The sequence below is a fragment of the Aegilops tauschii genome, chromosome 5, assembly GCF_002575655.3.
Source record: "Aegilops tauschii subsp. strangulata cultivar AL8/78 chromosome 5, Aet v6.0, whole genome shotgun sequence".
Classification (NCBI taxonomy): Eukaryota; Viridiplantae; Streptophyta; class Magnoliopsida; order Poales; family Poaceae; genus Aegilops; species Aegilops tauschii.
The window spans coordinates 574,719,102-574,737,525 of NC_053039.3; the positions used below are offsets into that span (position 1 = coordinate 574,719,102).

Sequence of the window (18,424 nt, forward strand, 5' to 3'; positions counted from 1 at the left end):
ATCCATGTCCTTTTGCGCTATGTACGCATCCAAGTCACCAACATCATTACCATGAAACCCTTCCTCTTGCTCTTCGTCGTCATCATAAGCATCTTCATCCTCTTGAATTACTTCGTCACTAGCAATCACCTCAACTTCATTTGCTTGGCTAGTTGGTGGTTGGCTAGAAGCATTGGGGGCATACAACTCAACCTCATTTGCTTCACTAGATGGTACACGGGGACGTGGTTGGCGATAAGCATTGGGGGCATCAACCACAACCCTATGCTCAACAAGTGGCACCATTGTCCTCTCGCTCATGTCATCCATTGGGGAAGAGACATGCCGGTTCAAATCAAGTGTAAACCGAGGAGATTCAACCTTGGTGGCAAACAATTCAAGTGACTTGTCTTCCGATTGGGAAACTTTTTCCTTGTATACATCTCAATGCAAATCCGAGGTGATAGGCATACTTTTCAAGCGAGATTTGGCTCCAACTCCAACATCATACCTTCCTATTAACTTAACATCAACATTGGTGTCCATCCACTTTAAGACTTGTCTCACTTTTGCAACAACATCCTCATAGCTAGGCTTGTATCAAAAACCAATGGTTCCTCACCCGTGTCGGCATTGTTACTCAAGAATGCCTCCTTGTCCATGTAATGAACATTAACAAGTCTCTCCATCTAAAAACAAAATGAATGCATTTAAGGCATCAATGAGAATTGGTGTTTATCCAAAAACATCTCATTATATCCAAATCATATCAACACTAAATTATTGATGATGTCCACAAAAGTTTCACTAATTAACACACACTAAGCAAAGTTAACCCTAAACACTAACTAACCCTAACCCCCAATCTTTCTACTCAAGAAGCAAATATTCCTACTACACACCATGCATATCACTATATTATCAAAGTTAACCAAGCCATTCACACTAACATAAGGGAGAAAACATGAACTAGGGTTCCACCAACATGTAAAAAATGCAACCAAAATAACAAGATTTAACCAAAAAAATTGGGTGATTTCGGGGAGATTACCACAAGCAACAAAGTGATGGAAAGATCCACCTAAAGGAAGCACCTTTTGGAGAGGATTTGAGGGGGGAGCTTGAGGGGTGAGAGAGAGTGGGGGGGCAGCAACTCTTCTTCAAGCTCGGGCTGGATATGGGAAAGTGTGTGAGGTGGGACCCACACACTCTCCCGTGGGGTTATCCACTTACCAGGGCCAGGCGCCAGGGCTCCTGGCGTCTGGCCCCTTTGCCATGTCAGCAGGTCAACGGGCTGGTGGATCGTGCAGGCCAGGGGCCAGACGCCAGGGTTCTTGGCGTCTGCTTTGCAACCCAGACGCCGGGGATGTTGGCGTCACCTAAAAAGGTCAGAATAAAAAAAAATTAAAACGAGGTCAACTCAGGATTTTGTTAGCCACATAGGTCAGAACAGTAATTTTGTCCGATGCCCAGAGTTTCAAGTCTCCCCAGAACGGTTGGCGAAGATATGGAAGACAAATGTGGAGGACGCCCATAGTTTAAGTCGATGGTGAGGAGGGCGACGTACAGGGAAGCGGGATTTGACACTGGCAGACATTCCATACAATTCCCAAATTAATCTGATAGCAGCAAGTGCAGATCCAAACAAGTTGTACAGTGTAGGTGGCACAATTCTAATAGGAGGTTGCACTGAATATAGTCAAAATGGCTGGGAAAATACTGGAAGGGGTTTACAATTACATAACCGCCGCATTTTTAAGGCCAATCAAGCCATAACCCAGAGCTGAACCAATGATGTGAATTTTTTGTTTGTAACAAGCTGCTCTTCCTCTGAAATGGCTTAATTACTGCCCTAGAAAACGTAAAGGGTCATGAGATCCTGTATGTATTATCTCAAAACTAAGCACTAGCCCCAACATGCCTATTTCACCGAGCCTCTCTCCAAGAGATGGGCCCGGCCATCGGTTCAATCAAACACGGTTCAGGTGCATACAGATGGGATCTCAATTAGTAGTAAAGAAAAGAAAAATGAAACTTTCCCAGCAACCATAATTCAGTTCAAACTGAAACTTCCTCCACCAGTCTTCTAACCAAACTCTACAATAACTTTGCTAATGCGAAATGCTAGAATTAAGAGCTTGTCCTGCAGCTGCAGGTGGCTCTGCTGAAACTATTGCTGCACTTGTGGCTGCACTGCCTTCCTTAGACAATTCAAGATAGTGATAATCTGTTTCTCGTATTGCGGAACTCTGTCCCTCATGGCAGGTTGGATGATACTCTTGCTAATTTGCAGCATCTGTAATATACGTTCCAACAATGTTTTAAAGCTCTTCATTCTATCATACTGCTCGGATGGAATCGGAGGTGGTATAATGCTCTCAACATGCTGTAGCTTCACACATATCTTATTGAACAGTTCACTAAGGTCTGCAAAGTATTGGTCCTTCAACATCTTGACCTGCCGATAACACAGACCACACACACACATAAATTTCGTGCAGAAACTATATATAGAGATGAGAACAGAACAGCTAGTAGGCCATGGTTTGCCATAAAGTCGGTGAATATGGCACTGGAAAGATATTTCAACTAGCTTTTAGATGCATATACAAATCTAAAACAAAATAAGAAACTATGATGCCCATTGATTAAAATAAAATTGCTAACTGCCTTGAGGCTTTACTACATCTAGATACTCTGTATGGTTGTATGCTCCATCCTCCGCTTCCATACAGAATTCCGTATACATATAATAAATATCTTGTAAGAAGACTGCGAGAATGTAGTGCATCTACACACTTGTTGTATGAAATTTAGGTTTCAATTCCAGAAGAGGAATTTGTTGGAATACATACCAAAAAGAAAGGAGATGGGCAACATGAAGTGCAAAAGTAAAAGGCCCCGCGTGTTGTTTCATCTTCTAACAATCTAGATCAGGCCAATCTCAACCTCCTTGTTCTAGGGGCCACTGTCTACGAATTTTAGGGAGTTCCAAGGAAGGGAGTGCCAAAAAGGATGATATCAGTATCATGTCTTACCATTTGATATATCTCCTCTTGCCAATAATCTGCATCTGCATCTTCATGACCTGTTTGAGCAGTAGAGTCCGCAGATGATGCACAAAAAGCAAGTTAGTCGAAGAGTATCACAATACAATGAACAAACCAACAAATAAACAGCTACAAGTACATTGTAGGATAGAATGCAGGGGCAAATTGGAAAACTTGTGAACCAAATCAAACAATCACAGAGGAGCAATATGGTCAGCTTAATCATCATGATTATTGCACAGTAGCATTTTTCCAGAAAATAAGAAATCCCAATGTGCTGAACAGAAGTCGCAGAAGATCAGTAGGGTCAGTTTAGTCAACATGATGATTACACAGAACTGGATCACTAAACATCGCAATATATAATTCCATCTTCAAGTTGTCCTTCTATCTACCGTAGTTTAGGCAAAAGGAGAGTGAAATGAAGTTTTGAAGCTTTAGGACTAACTTCACACCCCTCGATAGTTCTAGGACCTGTGGTGCATTTCACTTGTCAAAAAACATGTAATTGCATCTGAATTATGAATCTCGTTGTCATCTTCAAAGAAGTTTTAAAAAGATATAAAGCTAGTTCATGTAGCATAAACATTAACTTCATAAACTGTTTGAGTCATACTTAGGGTAATTATTATTTTCTCCCACAGAACATATTAAATGGCAGCTCCATTAGATATAACACTAAGATATAAGCCACTGGAAGAGTTATATCTAAACACACATTTAATGCATATGATACAATGAAGATACAATGCACCGGGAGTGCCCGAAGGGTTCAATAAAGAGTTAGGATCCAAGAATTCAGGTTGTATTATAGTCCAACAGAACTGTTAGCACGATAAGTAAGGGTGTGGGGGTCCTGATGGACAACACACATTTTCCCCTAAACTTTTCTATGTAAGTAAGGTGAAAATAATGAGAGACCAGATCGATAAGCTGGTTTAAACTGCAGAAGTAATGTAAGGCCACAACAGGAAGATATATATAAGAACACAGAGAAAAAAGAAGACGGGACCAATAAGAGCATATGATGGATCCCATAAAGAAAGTATGTGTGAAAACTTACTACTAGAGGAAACTTCTTGAAGGCCTCTCTGTGCCTGAATCGGATCCATGTTATTTTGTTGCAAGAGCATGTAAGGCACAGTTCCAAGAAGTTGCTGATGCTGTAGACTCGCCATGTTTGCCTGAGAGCCCAATTGATGTGTCTGATGCAGAAGCATATACGGCTGATTCAACATCTGCTGTGTTTGCTGCACGTTCAAAAGAATATTTGACTGAACTGGTAGCCTCTGTTGCTCCTGCATCTCCACAGCACCATTATGTTGACCAATTAGCTGATCTTGTTGTAAATTTGGCTGGTGCCCCATCAACTGCTGTTGCTGCTGCTGTAAAGGAATATTGGGCTGCTGACTATGCAGCGAAGGCTGTTGATGAATGGAGGGATGTGCTTGTTGCTGCTGCCTCCCAACAGTTTGCTGAGGTTGGTGGAGTAATGATTGCACAGACTGTTGTACGAAATTCAATTGATTCTGTTGAGTACCACTCTGAGTAGCCGACTGCATGGCCATTGGCTGTGTCTGTGGAATGGTGGACTGCCCAGGGTGAAGGCCAGACAACATTTGCATCATGGGTTGCTGTGAAGATTGTCTCTTTGTTGTCTGTGCTTGATTTCTGCCTTGTGGAGGGAGTGCAGGAGCTGTTTCAGAAAAGGTACCATATGTGTGTTAAGAAAGTATCTTGTGGAACTGTAACAGGCACACAAAGCGCTGAAAGCAGCATCTTACAGATCAAATTAAGACCTTCTGCATTTTCAATGAGAAAAATAAATGTACCAAAGCAATTAAAGGGCTGGCAACCAGATTTGCTTTCAAGAGCCTGCCAACAAGTGTTTGCAATTCTTTTCAATAAGACAGAGTCAATGTAAATACAGTTGAGAGCTGACCAACTGATTTAACAACTAATGGTTGGTTCTTTTGTAGCGAGCTGAGAGCTAACCGACTAATTTAAGAAGTAAATAGCAAGGAGAGACTAAACATAATTCTAAAAAGTGCTGAAGATAGTCAAATGTTACTGTAACTTAAAGGTTGCAGCATTGCAAACTAACTCCAACATAAAACTAAAACATAATTCTTTTGTGGCTTACAAAATAAGCCAAAAAGAACTGGGCTTTAGTCTACCATATGGCATAATCATTTCATGAGTGTAAATTGACATCCAAGCAAAGATGATAAATTGTGCCTTACCTGAGTTGTTTTGATTTGGAATCACTTGAGCATTTCCATGAGCCTGTTGTCTGTTCGTCTCCATAGAGACCATTTTCAGAGATATCTTCCGCACATAATCAGACTGAGTAATACAAAAGAAAATGATGTAAAGTTCTATACCAAATTACTAATAGTGGCTTGCGACCAACAGTTCCTGTGTGATTAGTGGTTTAGCACGGTCAAGAAGGTGTTTCAGCTTTTAACATTTGAATTCAAAAAATGTCATCTAAGCAGAGAAACACACTGCCTCAAGTAAGCGATATGAACAGAAAATCCAAATAAAAAATAGTGACAGTGTGCCCCAACTTTATCAACTAAACAAATATTCAGCATAAGTGAGTTAGGCAAAAATGATGAAGAGTTGCAGATTGCTCCACGAACAGCGATTCGAAACGGAAATAGTGATATGGTACACCGCAACCAAATAAATCCATTTTAATTTTTTTTACCAGACTGGAAGAGTAGATGAAGCTAAGCAAGCCCGTTCAGAGAGAGGGGAGGAGGGAGTAAGGTATTATTTGATTTTCGGTGCGAGATAAATGATTGTTAGGGTGGGAACTGCTAATTAAAGGTAGTAAAACGTCATGTAAAAATTCTTCTATGCCAGTTGGAGCCCATTACTAATGTGTGCTCTGCTCCGAAGAAGGTACCTGATTGGTTGCTTCAGTGTAGATCTTGTCTTCGAATTGCCTGGCGACTTCTTGAAGTTCGTTCAGTTCGTCTGGCACAGATACTGGCAGGACCTTCCTCAGAGTCTCCAATCTACACGCATAATAATGATACAAAATGTGAATAAATTGGGTGGGGGGATGCATTGCTTTTCAGCTGTTGTGTGCAATAAAACATGCCTCCAGTTCTTAACTATATCGAGGACATGACAAACCTGCAGCTCTCGGTCAGTAAACTTGCGTTAGACTGTTCAGAGTTAGCGAAGTAATTAAGCTGGGTTCAAAGCGGGGTGGATTTTGACTAGGAATCAAACAGAGGCGCTGAAACTGGGAGCTGCTAAATCGACGCTATGGATCAAAGCTAGATATCAGATGGATCGATGGAAAAAATCCTCTTTTGTTCTGCCGCTCCCTATGGAAGGGGAAATCAGATGAAAACCAAATCGAATAAATTAGAGTGAGTCCCAGCGTGAGCGTACATACATCTTATTGACGACCCTGCTGCGCGCCTCGGGCTGGAGCTGGGCGCGCCAATCGCCTAGGGCGGCGGGGTCCGACCCTTGGGTGGGCCGCCAGTTGGCGTCCATGGTCCGGATCGGCGATTGGTGTATGCTGCTTGCTTAGGTCTCCACACAAGGGGATGGAGGTGGAGGGGGAGGCGCTTCCGCCTGCCTAGAGCCTACTGGTTTGGTTGGATGGAGGTGGTGGTGGTCTCGTCGGCGGCGCGCCCGACAGCGACTGGGGTGCTTAACTTGACCGCCGCTGTCGCCTTCCGGTTAGAGCGTCCTCTCATGCACGGCCCGTCCTAAAAGTAAAAGGGCCGAACAGATCCGGTAAAATTGTTTTCGACGTGAAGCCCATTAGTCAGTACGTAGTTGATTTTGAGAGTAACTAGTTAACGAGTGCTTCTTCGGAAGCCTCGCAACGATCAGCGCCACTTGGCGCGCTCTTACCCATTCGCCACGTGTCGCGCTCTAGACGCTCCTTTCAGATTTTGTTTTTTTTTCGCACGCGTTTTCGGCTTTTTAAACGTTTTTTTCGGGGGTTTTCGACGTTTTGGTTTCCCCCGGTCTTCCTTAGCTTTTCGACCAAAAAACATTTTTCGAAAAAGACAAATTTTACGCGAAAAAACGTGTTTTCTTTTTTTCTTTCGCGAAAAGTCACAGTTTTTTCTTTCGCGAGAGGCACGGTTGTGCTTTAGCGAGAGTCACGGCCGTGCCTTTCGAAAAAAAACACGTTTTCTGTTTTTTTTTTCTTTCGCGAGAGTCATGGTTTTACTTCCGCAACAGGCACGGTTATGCTTTCGCGAGAGTCACGGTCGTGCCTCTCGGAAAGGGAAAAACAAAACATCTTTTCTACTTTTTTTTTCTTTCGTGAGAGTCACTGTTTTGCTTCCGCGAGAGGCACGGTTGTGCTTTCGCGAGAGTCACGGCCGTGCCTCTCGGAAAGGGAAAAAAATACGTGTTTTCTGTTTTTTTTTTCTTTCGCGAGGGTTATGATTTTGCTTTCGCCAGAGGCACGGTTGTGCTTTCGCGAGAGTCACAGGCGTGCCTCTTTCGGAAAGGAAAAAATGTGTTTTCTGTTTTTTTTTCTTTCACGAGAGTCACGGTTTTGCTTCCACGAGAGGCACGGTTGTAATTTCGCGAGAGGCACGGGCGTGCCTCTTTCGGAAAGGGAAAAAAACAGTGCTCTCGGTTTGGTTTTTTCGTCCTTTTTTTGTTTGGTTTTTTTCATGAAAAAAAAGTTCGTCAAAACCTATCAACATGGGATCTAGTTTTGACGATCTCGACGCGAGGAATCGAATGGTGAAAACGGTTTGAGATTTGGACGCACGGTTTAAGAGATAAAACATTTTGAATAAACGGATCTACGAAAAAAGGGAAAACTCCCAGGTTATGACAAGTGGCGCGCTGCATGTGCGCCACTTGTCGTGACCTGGGAGGGTGGAGTGTTCTTTGCAACGAGTACTCTTTAATTAGTGATTTCGGTTGATTTTACAATAATGTCCTTACAAAATAACACAACAAACCCTAAATACAAAATCTAAATTACAATTGGATCCTCGAAAGACCCCAACGATGCTCGTGAGCATGACCGGAACAAGGGCGCGGGCTCGAGCTCCGACAGCCTTTAGAGCTTCACGCGGGGCCGGCGTTAGAGGCAGCGCGAGGCGGCCGGAGCGCTCCTAGGTGCCCTATTGTGGCACCGGCGCTCGAGGCAGGGCAGGACGCCCTGTTGCGAAGGCCAGTGCTCGAGGCGTGGTGGCCAACACTCAAGGCAGGAGTACGACGGCATGTTGTGGAGGCCGGCGCTCGAGGCGGGGTGGCCGGAATCAAGCTCGGGAGGCGGCGCCGCCGGTGGCGGAAGCAGCTGACATGCAATTTCGCTCCCTCCAAGATAGAGGAAAGAGATAAATGCATGGGTGGTACATGAAGTTGCATAGGATGTACAGTTTGGTACCACAAGTTGAAAAAATACAGAAAATTAATGCCCGAACTTGTCTCGGTGTGCATATACGGTTCAATTCTGGCTGTAGTTGTATATGCTGCTCGCGTGGCGCCGGGCCCACCTATCAGGAAACAGTACGTAGAGAAAATTTAGGAAAAACAGTACATATTACGGTTCGAACATGCGACCAACTGCTCCAAACCTTGCTTTTCTAGCCACAAAACCAATAAGACTCTGTTGACCTTTTAGGATAACCTTTTTTAGACATTCATTTACAATAAGTTTTTTTATGAGACAAATTCATTTACGCTAACTAACTCTAATCAACCTTTTTTGAGAATAAACACACACAAACTCTAATCAGTTTTTTAGGGGAACTAACTCTAATCACCTTTTTTGAGAATAAACAAACACACACACACACATGGGGCTTATATGGGCTGCAATCACTGCGGCCCATTTTCATATGTTAGATTCTTTTCCTTTTATGGAATTTTGTGAAACTATGTAAATTAATCACAGTAAAATAACAGAGATAGAATATTCGTGTATTATAATATTTTAAATACAAATAAAATAACTTATTTCAAAGAATGTTCATGTAACACTAAAATATGTTAATGTATTACTTGAAAAACAAATTATAATAAAAATATTTTTTATGAATTATCATAATATTTTTATAACTAAAAAAATGAATATATATTTAATAAAATATAAGTACAGTTTAAAAATATATATTTGATCAAATGTTCACCTAATTTTGGAAAGTCTTCATGTTTTTAATTCATATATAGGATATACAAAGTGTTATATTGTTTTAAAAAGTGTTCACATTATTTTATGAAGTTTGTGTATTTGCAAAAATATTTATTTATTATTAGACAATAATAAACAATAAGATTTATGGAAAATTATATACAAGCCTATTTAATACTAGACTGCAGGTTCTCAAATGAAAACTCTTAAATATTATTTTAAAATATATTAACGTTTTTATACTTCTTAAATACCACTTTAGTTATTTGAATACTTTTAAAATACTATTTTATTTTTTATTAAATGTATTACAGACATTATGTTATGAGTTTTTATTAAACATGTCAACCCTTTTTCATGAAACCCTCTATAATATATGAATAAGAATATTTGAACTTTGTCTTTTAATGTGAGTATGATTTACGTTTTTTTAAATCCAAAAAAAGAAAAAAACTAACATATGAAAAACCGGTCGCATTGACTGCCACCCATTTTAAGTCCCCTGCGCGTGTTGGTCACTACTCCATCTATACCAAAATACTTGTAGTTCGTAGTTCCCGAACTACAAGTATTTCGTTATAGAGGGAGTAGATGTTAGACAACGAACTCAAAATTGGTCAGGTGGGCATAGCTCGATAGGTTTGGGAGGTCGCGGGATCGAGTCGCGTTGGCACTATTTTTCATATGAATTATCCCTTTCGTACTGTTCCTGACAGGTGGGGCCCAACGGTCATAGGTTTTTTTACAAGATTTGCTATTAATTTAGGGGGTTTCTGCAAAAAAGCGCCGCCCCAACTCATCCTAGTCACTGACAGTGGGCCCGGTGCCACGCTGTCATGCCACGCTATCGTCATATATGGCTTCATCCGAGAATTGAACCGTATATGCACACTGAGACAAGTTTCACCATCAGTTTTTCGTATTTTTCAACTTGTGGCACAAAAGTGCACATGTTGTGCAACTTCTATTTTACGGGGCAGGTGGATATAGCGGCTCCGCTGAAGATACTCTTAAGATAAGAAACACTACAAGTGATCCCTTGCTTGTAAAAAAATGTAACCGTGGTCTCAGAGCATCTCCAGCCGCGCCCCCAACAGCCCCCCAAGGCGATTTTTCCGTGTCGGTGGGCGAAAATCGACCCAGTCGCGCCCCAGGAGCCGGTTTTTCGCCGGTTTGAGCCGAAACTGGCGCCGGCGGACCCAGGCCGTACCCGGCGCACTGGGGGCGCCGGGGCGAGTGGTTTTGGCGCGAACGGAGATGGGCCCGCCGAGTCAGCGAGACGCCGCTTCGTCGCCCACATCGCCTCGGTTCTCGCGGGAATCAATGCGAAGATTGCCGCGCTACCGTGCCGGTCAGCCTCCATTGATGCCTCATGGGCAGCGCAGTGAAGGCGCCGCGACGCGCGTCCCGCCCTCTGCCGCCACGCGTCGCTCGGCAGGCAGCCTTTCGCCGCCCCGGTGCGGCTATAAAAGACGACATCCCCGTCAGTGGACGCCACAACTCTCATTTCCTCCCTCTCCGGCGCACAAAGCAACACTCTCCCCGCTCTCCGGCACACAAAGCAGCACCCTCTCCCCTTCCCGCCGACGAACAAATGGCCGAGAGGTTCTCAGGCGACGGCGCGGCGGCGAACGGCTTCGGCCGCCGCCATCTCCAAGAACCGAAGGCGCGGCTCCTCTATGAGGCCGAGTATCCGGCGCCCCCGACATGTGTGTGCCGGGGGTGGAGGTTGAGCGATGCTACCTCTTGAGCACTGCATTGGTTTTCCCTTGAAGAAGAAAGGGTGATGCAGTAAAGTAGCGTAAGTATTTCCCTCAGTTTTTGAGAACCAAGGTATCAATCCAGTAGGAGACCACGCTCAAGTCCCACGTACCTACACAAACAAATAAGAACCTTGCAACCAACGCGATAAAGGGGTTGTCAATCCCTTCACGGCCACTTGCAAAAGTGAGATCTGATAGAGATGATAAGATAATATTTTTGGTATTTTTATGATAAAGACTAAAAGTAAAGAAAGCAAAATAAACGGTGATAGAAATAACGGTAGATTAATATGATAGAGAATAGACCCGAGGGCCATAGATTTCACTAGTGGCTTCTCTCAAGAGCATAAGTATTATGGTGGGTGAACAAATTACTGTCGAGCAATTGATAGAATTGAGCATAGTTATGAGAATATCTGGGCATGATCATGTATATAGGCATCATGTCCATGACAAGTAGACCGACTCCTGCCTGCATCTACTACTATTACTCCACACATCGACCGCTATCCAGCATGCATCTAGAGTATTAAGTTCATAAGAATAGAGTAACGCATTAAGCAAGATGACATGATGTAGAGGGATAAACTCAAGCAATATGATATAAACCCCATCTTTTTATCCTTGATGGCAACAATACAATATGTGTCGTTTCCCCTTCTGTCACTGGGATCGAGCACCGCATGATTGAACCCAAAGCTAAGCACTTCTCTCATTGCAAGAAAGATCAATCTAGTAGGCCAAACCAAACTGATAATTCGAAGAGATTTGCAAAAATAACAAATCATACATAAAAGAATTCAGAGGAGATTCAAATATTGTTCATAGATAATCTTGATCATAAAACCCATAATTCACCGGATCTCGACAAACACACCGCAAAAGAAGATTACATCGAATAGATCTCCAAGAGAATCGAGGAGAACTTTGTATTGAGATCCAAAGAGAAAGAAGAAGCCATCTAGCTAATAACTATGGACCCGAAGGTCTGAGGTAAACTACTCACACATCATCGGAGAGACTATGGTGTTGAGGTAGCAGTCCTCCGTGATCAATGCCCCCTCCGACGGAGCGCCGGAAAAGGCCCCAAGATGGGATCTCACGGGTATAGAGAGTTGCGGCGGTGGAAATAGGGTTTCGTCCTCTGTTCTGATGTTTCCAGAGTATATGAGTATATATAGGCGAAAGAAGTCGGTCAGGAGAGCCACGAGGGGCCCATGAGGGTGGGGGGGCGCCTGTCCCTGCCTCGCGGCCTCCTCGTTGATTGCTTGACGTGCACTCCAAGTCCTCTGGATCACGTTTGTTCCAAAAATCACATTCCCGAAGGTTTCATTCCGTTTGGACTCTGTTTGATATCCCTTTCCTTCGAAACACTGAAATAGGAAAAAAAAACAGCAATTTGGGCTGGGCCTCCGGTTAATAGGTTAGTCCCAAAAATAATATAAAAGTGTATAATAAAGCCCACTGAACATCCAAAACAGACAATATAATAGCATGGAACAATCAAAAATTATAGATACGCAAGCGCCGGCGGTGTCCCGATGCCTGAAGGGGCGGCACGACGGGCCGAGATCGCCCGCATCCGCTCGTCCCTGACGGAGGAGCAGCGGAACGAGCCGCGCTACGCTGCCGACAGCCACACCATGTGGTCCATGTACTTCGCGCGCCGCCGCGAGGAGTAGATTGCCTCCTCCAACGGCGTCATCCCCCGCGAGTGGTGGGGCGTGCCAGGCCGCACCCTCGAGTACCCGCGGCCATCCTTCTCTCGCCGTCGTGGCAGCTCCTGGACGCCGCGGCGAATGGAGCTGGGGTCGTCCTCGTCGTCGGGCTCCGGCTTGCCGGCGTGCCGCCCCGTTAAGCCCGAGCCGGGGGAGACGCCACTCGGGCGCCGCACCCGTAGTGGCGCCCTCGACATCAACAAGGGTGGCCGAAGCCCGAGCGAGGGCTGCTCCCCGTGAAGCCGGAGCACGTCGACATGGTGGCCCCCGACGACGAGTCCGCCCTCAAGTGGGCGAAAGAGGACTATGTCCGCGAGCAGGTGCTCCGTCAGCGCCGGGTGTATGCGGAGCTCCAGGCACGGCGCCGCGGGCGCGAGGAGGACGGCGTCATCGTCCTTGACAGTGACGAGGAGGAAGAGGCCGGGCCGTCCAGCGCCCCACCGCGCCTCGACGACCCTGGCCAGGGCTGCAGCAGGGACGGCGGCAGCACCGGCGAGGCGCGCGACGACGACGACGGCGGCGGCGGCGACTACACCCGCTTCTACAGGCTTCTCGGCATGTAGATGGCGGGCAGTGGATGCGGGCGCAGTGGCTAGGCGTAGTTTGCATGTTTTTATGTTTTTTTACAAATTTCAATGAAATTTTGCCGAGTTTGTGCCAAAATCGCCGAGTATGCAATATTTTGTACAAAATATCGCGGCGACCTGTGGGGCCAAACGGCTGGAGATGCTGTCAGCAAAGCAAAGAACGAGAGAGGAGACGACCTTGGCGGTACATGTTCCTTGCGCCGGCGGTGGTCCCAACTGCCGTGCATCTCCGCGACGGCCTCGTCGCCGACGTGCACCGGCGCCGTGAACCTCAGCGACTGGCCCGCGGGCAGCAATCCGGGCTGCATTATTAAAGAGCCAAGAATCGGTCAGCTCAGGCCGTGATCTCGTCGACCAGCGGTGCGTGCCCGCAGGGTGTTGGGCGGAATGCCCACCTCGAGCTCCACCGTGGTCGAGGTCGCCGGCGGTTGGACTTGGACGAGCGGGAGCGCGAGCCCTTCCAAGGATAATTTTCAGGTAAAGTAAAAAAAAGGTTGCTATTTTGAGGGAGGATAATTCCAAGGAATCAAGCGATTTGCACACGTGTCGATCTGCGGGTCCGGCTTGGCAGCAAAATCCATGGTGCAGCGCGCGCGCCTTATCCTCGCTCGCTCGCTCGCTACAGCAGCCTCCACTCCTCTCCCCTCTCTCCATAACCATATCACTCACTGTCTCACTCAATCAGTCGGCCGCTGTTGCTCCCTGCTCTGCTCTGCTGGAGTAGGAGCATGGGAAGTAGGAGTAGGTAGGTGGTAAAAGGGGAGGGAATCATCATCGCTGATCCCTCATCTAGTGAACACGATCTCCCTCACCAATCAAAACACCTCTGATGAAAACGGATAGGACAGGAGGAGGAGGAGGGCACTGAACCAGACAGACACCTGTGACTGTGAGCTGCTGCTTCTTCTTCTTCTTCCCCGGACATGAATTCCAGCCGGAGCCTGCTCTCGTCGCCGCTCTTCCCCACCTCCTCTCCAAACTTCAGGTCCTCCCCATCCCCCTCCCGCGCATCAGGTATCTTCAGTACTGCTACAAACTTTCCTTGCCTCTCCTTTCTTTCTGGTATCTGTTGGCCTAGCCCTGAGGCTCATCTGTTTTGTGCAGTTCCGATGATACACGACAGCACGGGCAGAGCATCCACGGCGTGCCACTACTCGCCCTCGCTCGTGGCCGAGGAGCAGCAGGCCCATGGCTCTGTGGCTTTGAAGGGCGAGAAGGCCTTGCTGGAGTTCCTGCTGGACATGGTTGGTTGCCCAACACTTCCTCCTTTCATGTGTGGTCAAGAGCTCGTGATGGCTAAAAATATAGAAACACCATTCATTTAAATAAATAAATAAATACTTCTACACTGGACTCTGTCCCATTGCTAGTGCTAGTGCTAATAAATTCTGTCTTGTCTGTCTCAACTAAGGCCTTGGAGCAGCACACGGAAGGGAAGACTTTCAAAGGCGAAGACGGGGCAGAGGGCGAGTTCGAGAGCTATCTGCGAGGCCTGCAGCGGCAAGTCATTTACCAGCAGGCCTTTGGGTAATGACACTCAGTCCCTGTTTCTGCTTACTTGCGCAAATTGATTGTTTTCTGCTTATTCTGACATTAACTGAATCACATTTGATTGGTAGTCAAAAGAACAACTTTACCTCTGCAATCACTTCAACTTCAACGCCATCGGCAAAATCAGTTCCAACTTTGGATCTTAAGACAACCTCGGCAACCTTGATGAAGGAGGTGGCCTTTTTGGCAGATGGATCAAGCCCTTCAACCACCCAGCTGAATGTACCACCAACGCTTGCAACCAGTGTGGAGTCCACCCACCCGTACGAGAAGCTGCTGAGCAATGGGCAAGTGTTTATTCGGTCTACACGGTTGCTCGAGAGGAGATCCAAGAAGCGGAATGTTCCTCAGGCATCAACAAGCAGTACTGATGTTGTGCAGTGCAGTGTTGCTGATTCAAAGAAGAAAGAGAAGCCAAAGAAGTATGGCAGGGTTCTCGGTCCAGATGAACCCTTCAGGTTGTTCCTACGAGACCGCGAGACGACAGAGTTCTTGACGGCAAAGGAAGAGAGACACCTGTTCAGTCAAATACAGGCATGTTCTTTTCAACTTCTACAACACCTTATACCATTGTATCCTTTCCTTGATGCCCAGATGAGATGCAGATATTTCAGCTTGCTAATTCAAGGATACGATGACTTTCCATGCACAGAACCTTATGAAACTAGAGGAGGCTCAGCGTAGGCTAGAAGCACAGTGTGGCCGCGAGCCGACGCTTCCGGAGTGGGCTCAGGCCGTAGGAATGAGCTGCAAGGAACTGCAGTCGTCCATACACATGGGAAGGCGCTGCAGGGAGAAGATGGCCCGCTCCAACTTCCGCCTTGTGATACACGTAGCTAGGAAATACCAGGGATATGGCCTTGACATTGAGGACCTAGTTCAGGTTAATTTCACTCTTTACATTTTTTTCCCCAGAAAGGAGGATCAACTCATTACTGCAAAACCTATGCATGCCAATATCCTGTTGTAAATGTTTCTTTCCTGTCCTTGATTTCAGGACGGATGCTGTGGGTTGATGAAAACCTTCGAGAAATTCAATCCAAGCAAGGGATGCAGGTTCCCCACGTATGCGTACTGGTGGATACGCCAAGCGATCAAAAAGTCTATCTTCAAGCATTCGAGACTGATTCGGTTGCCGGTATGACCTGAACTCAGTTCACCTTGATCTTCTAGTCTTACCATCCATGTTCGAGAGGGGACAGGTTCATTTTAGTTTGGCATAACTAATTCCTGAAAATTACAGATTTCCAGATGCAATGGTGTGACCTTTGTGTTTCTTGTGCAGGAGAGTGTGTATGCACGTCTGAAAAAGGTGGGGAAAGCAAGGCTGGAGTGCATCTTAGAAGGGGAGCAGCCTACTAACCAAAATGTAGCTAGGCGTGCGGGCATCACGATCGAGAAGCTGGCGAAACTCAAAGCGAAGACCAGAAAGCCACGATCAATGCAGGATCAAGTCTGGTCCAACGACGCTGTCACCTTCCAGGTACTAGCAACAAAACACTATGTATAAAACATACTGCAGATCGTTCCAGGACTGAATCGATTGAGCTATGATCTTTTCGCCGGTCAGATAAACAAGAACTGAGCTGTCCTGTGATAATCTATTGACGCTGCTGCAGGAGATCACGGAGGACCCGAACATCGATCCGCCGGACCTGGTGGTGGACAGGATTATGATGAGGCAGCAGGTGCGCGAGTTCCTGGGCATCCTGACCACGAGGGAGAAGGAGATCATCGAGCACCGGTTCGGGATCTACGACGGCGAGCCCAAGACGCTCCACGTGATCGGGGACATGTACGGCCTGTCCAAGGAGCGGATCCGGCAGCTCCAGAACCGGGCGCTGGACAAGCTCAAGAGGAGCGTGTCCACGCAGGGGTTCCACGTCTACTTGGACCTGCTGACCTCCAACGGCTAGCTAGGCAGCGCCTCGTTTGCTCTCGGCTCAATTGTTCATTCATACAAAAGGGAACACACATGTATGTATGTATGTATGTATGTAGCCTAAGAAGCTAGAACCCCACTGACATGTGCAAGCCTCCTAGCTAGAGCTGAAGCAGAAAACACACAACACACACTTTCAGAGTTTCAGTGCCATGTTTTTTTGCAGAGTGTAAGTAATTAAAAATTTCGCAGCAAATTAAGATGGTGGTACATACTACATACATACTGATACTGCAATTAATTTATTGCAACCAAGTACGTATGCCACTTGTTTTCCCGGGTCATCAGGTACTAAAATGAACCTTAAGATTGTTTCAAAAAAAGAAATTGTCACTAGCACATTGGTTTCATGCACCTAGGACTTGGACTGCAGCCAAGTGAAGTCTGTTGAGTATGCCCTGTGAGCTGTGAGTCTGGCTAGATACAGCCTTTTGTCTTTTGAAGACGGCAGCTGATCATACCCATGATAGGACCATCACCGTGTTTTGTCCAATGACACACTCTCACCTTTTCAGTCTTTGTGTGTCTCAGGATCCCTTTGATCCCTGCAGACCTGCTACGGTTGGGGCTCCGTTGATTAGGGCCTCATTCGGTTTGGAGGAATTCTATAAGAAAAACGTAGGAACAATATAGATGCATTCGGTTTGTATGAAACGCGTACGGAAATTTCATAGGAATACTATTCATTTCCTGTGTTTTTGGAGGAATCTACACATCCACACAAAGCTAATTTTGTGCGTACGAACGAGGCAAGACAATTTCTTAGGTTGGCAAGTGCCATCCTATCAAATTCCTATACTACTCTTAATTCCTACGTTTTGATTTCTCCAAACCGAATGAGGCCTAGATTTCTAGAGGATTTAATTTTTTCCTTTATAGTCTGTTTGATTTGTAGGATTGGAACCCTTATGGAAATTTCAAACAGCTGCTTTGCACTCCATTTTGAATAAAAAAATTCATCCACTCAAACCTTTTTTTTTTATGGTTCCTTTATTTTTCTTGTGGCATCAAACACTTCCTAATCCTATAAGATTCAAGTGGAGATGCCTTTCTAATCTTGTCTTTTTTTAATTCATGTGAATCAAATTTGACCATGGCGTCTGTGGATGTGCTCTCAGATATCCAGAGGTACTCGTCCCATGAATCTGCAGTCGTGCCATATGCAAGTACTCGCAAAGCGGCTGTGTATTTTTGGTAATTAGAGAATCCAATTCTTCGAAGGGCATCCTTCTTTAGGATGAAGAAGTAATCGTAGGTCTTAACGCCGTTGTAGACGCGTTCGAACACATTTTCGGTATCCGAAAGCGCCGACGAAAACTATCCGCAAATTAAGGCATGGGGGGCAAAGCAGTCGTCCCTCAGTGTCAAATGCCCCACGCCATGTTCCGATTCAGCACTCGATCACCTTGATTGATCCCTGGAAACTGAGAACATGCTCTTCCGCATGCTCTGCATCTGCAAGGACATAATCCTCCTCGTCGGACGACTCAACGTAGTGCTTGCAGAGGTACTCCATGTACAAATCCATTGCTTCAAAGAAGGGAGAAAATGTTGCAAAAAATTTAGCACGGCATTTCACTAAACATTTGCCTACCGCCGAGCATGGTGACCCCATAGACGGCATCCACAGCGGCGGATGGGAAGCAGGTCAACATGCCCGTGCCGCCACGACGCTCGCTGACGTGGATGAGTGAC

At 45.8% G+C, this 18,424-nt stretch overlaps 2 protein-coding genes across 2 annotated transcripts; one reads left to right on the forward strand and one right to left on the reverse strand.

Annotated features, from left to right (window-relative positions):
• Nucleotides 1–1,834: 1,834 nt before the first annotated feature.
• On the reverse strand, nucleotides 1,835–6,768 carry LOC109744247 (uncharacterized). The gene is made up of 6 exons (XM_020303347.4): nucleotides 6,445–6,768; nucleotides 5,944–6,055; nucleotides 5,273–5,375; nucleotides 4,093–4,725; nucleotides 3,018–3,067; nucleotides 1,835–2,437 (listed from the first exon to the last, which is right to left on the reverse strand). Exons 1-6 carry the CDS (start codon nucleotides 6,546–6,548, stop codon nucleotides 2,150–2,152), a joined length of 1,290 nt encoding a protein of 429 aa, XP_020158936.1. The 5' UTR covers nucleotides 6,549–6,768; the 3' UTR covers nucleotides 1,835–2,149.
• A 6,599-nt stretch (nucleotides 6,769–13,367) lies between these two features.
• On the forward strand, nucleotides 13,368–16,925 carry LOC109744256 (RNA polymerase sigma factor sigF, chloroplastic). Its single transcript, XM_020303356.4, has 8 exons — nucleotides 13,368–14,250; nucleotides 14,341–14,480; nucleotides 14,648–14,763; nucleotides 14,856–15,321; nucleotides 15,440–15,670; nucleotides 15,785–15,925; nucleotides 16,073–16,270; nucleotides 16,407–16,925. Exons 1-8 carry the CDS (start codon nucleotides 14,160–14,162, stop codon nucleotides 16,701–16,703), a joined length of 1,680 nt encoding a protein of 559 aa, XP_020158945.1. The 5' UTR covers nucleotides 13,368–14,159; the 3' UTR covers nucleotides 16,704–16,925.
• Nucleotides 16,926–18,424: the final 1,499 nt, after the last annotated feature.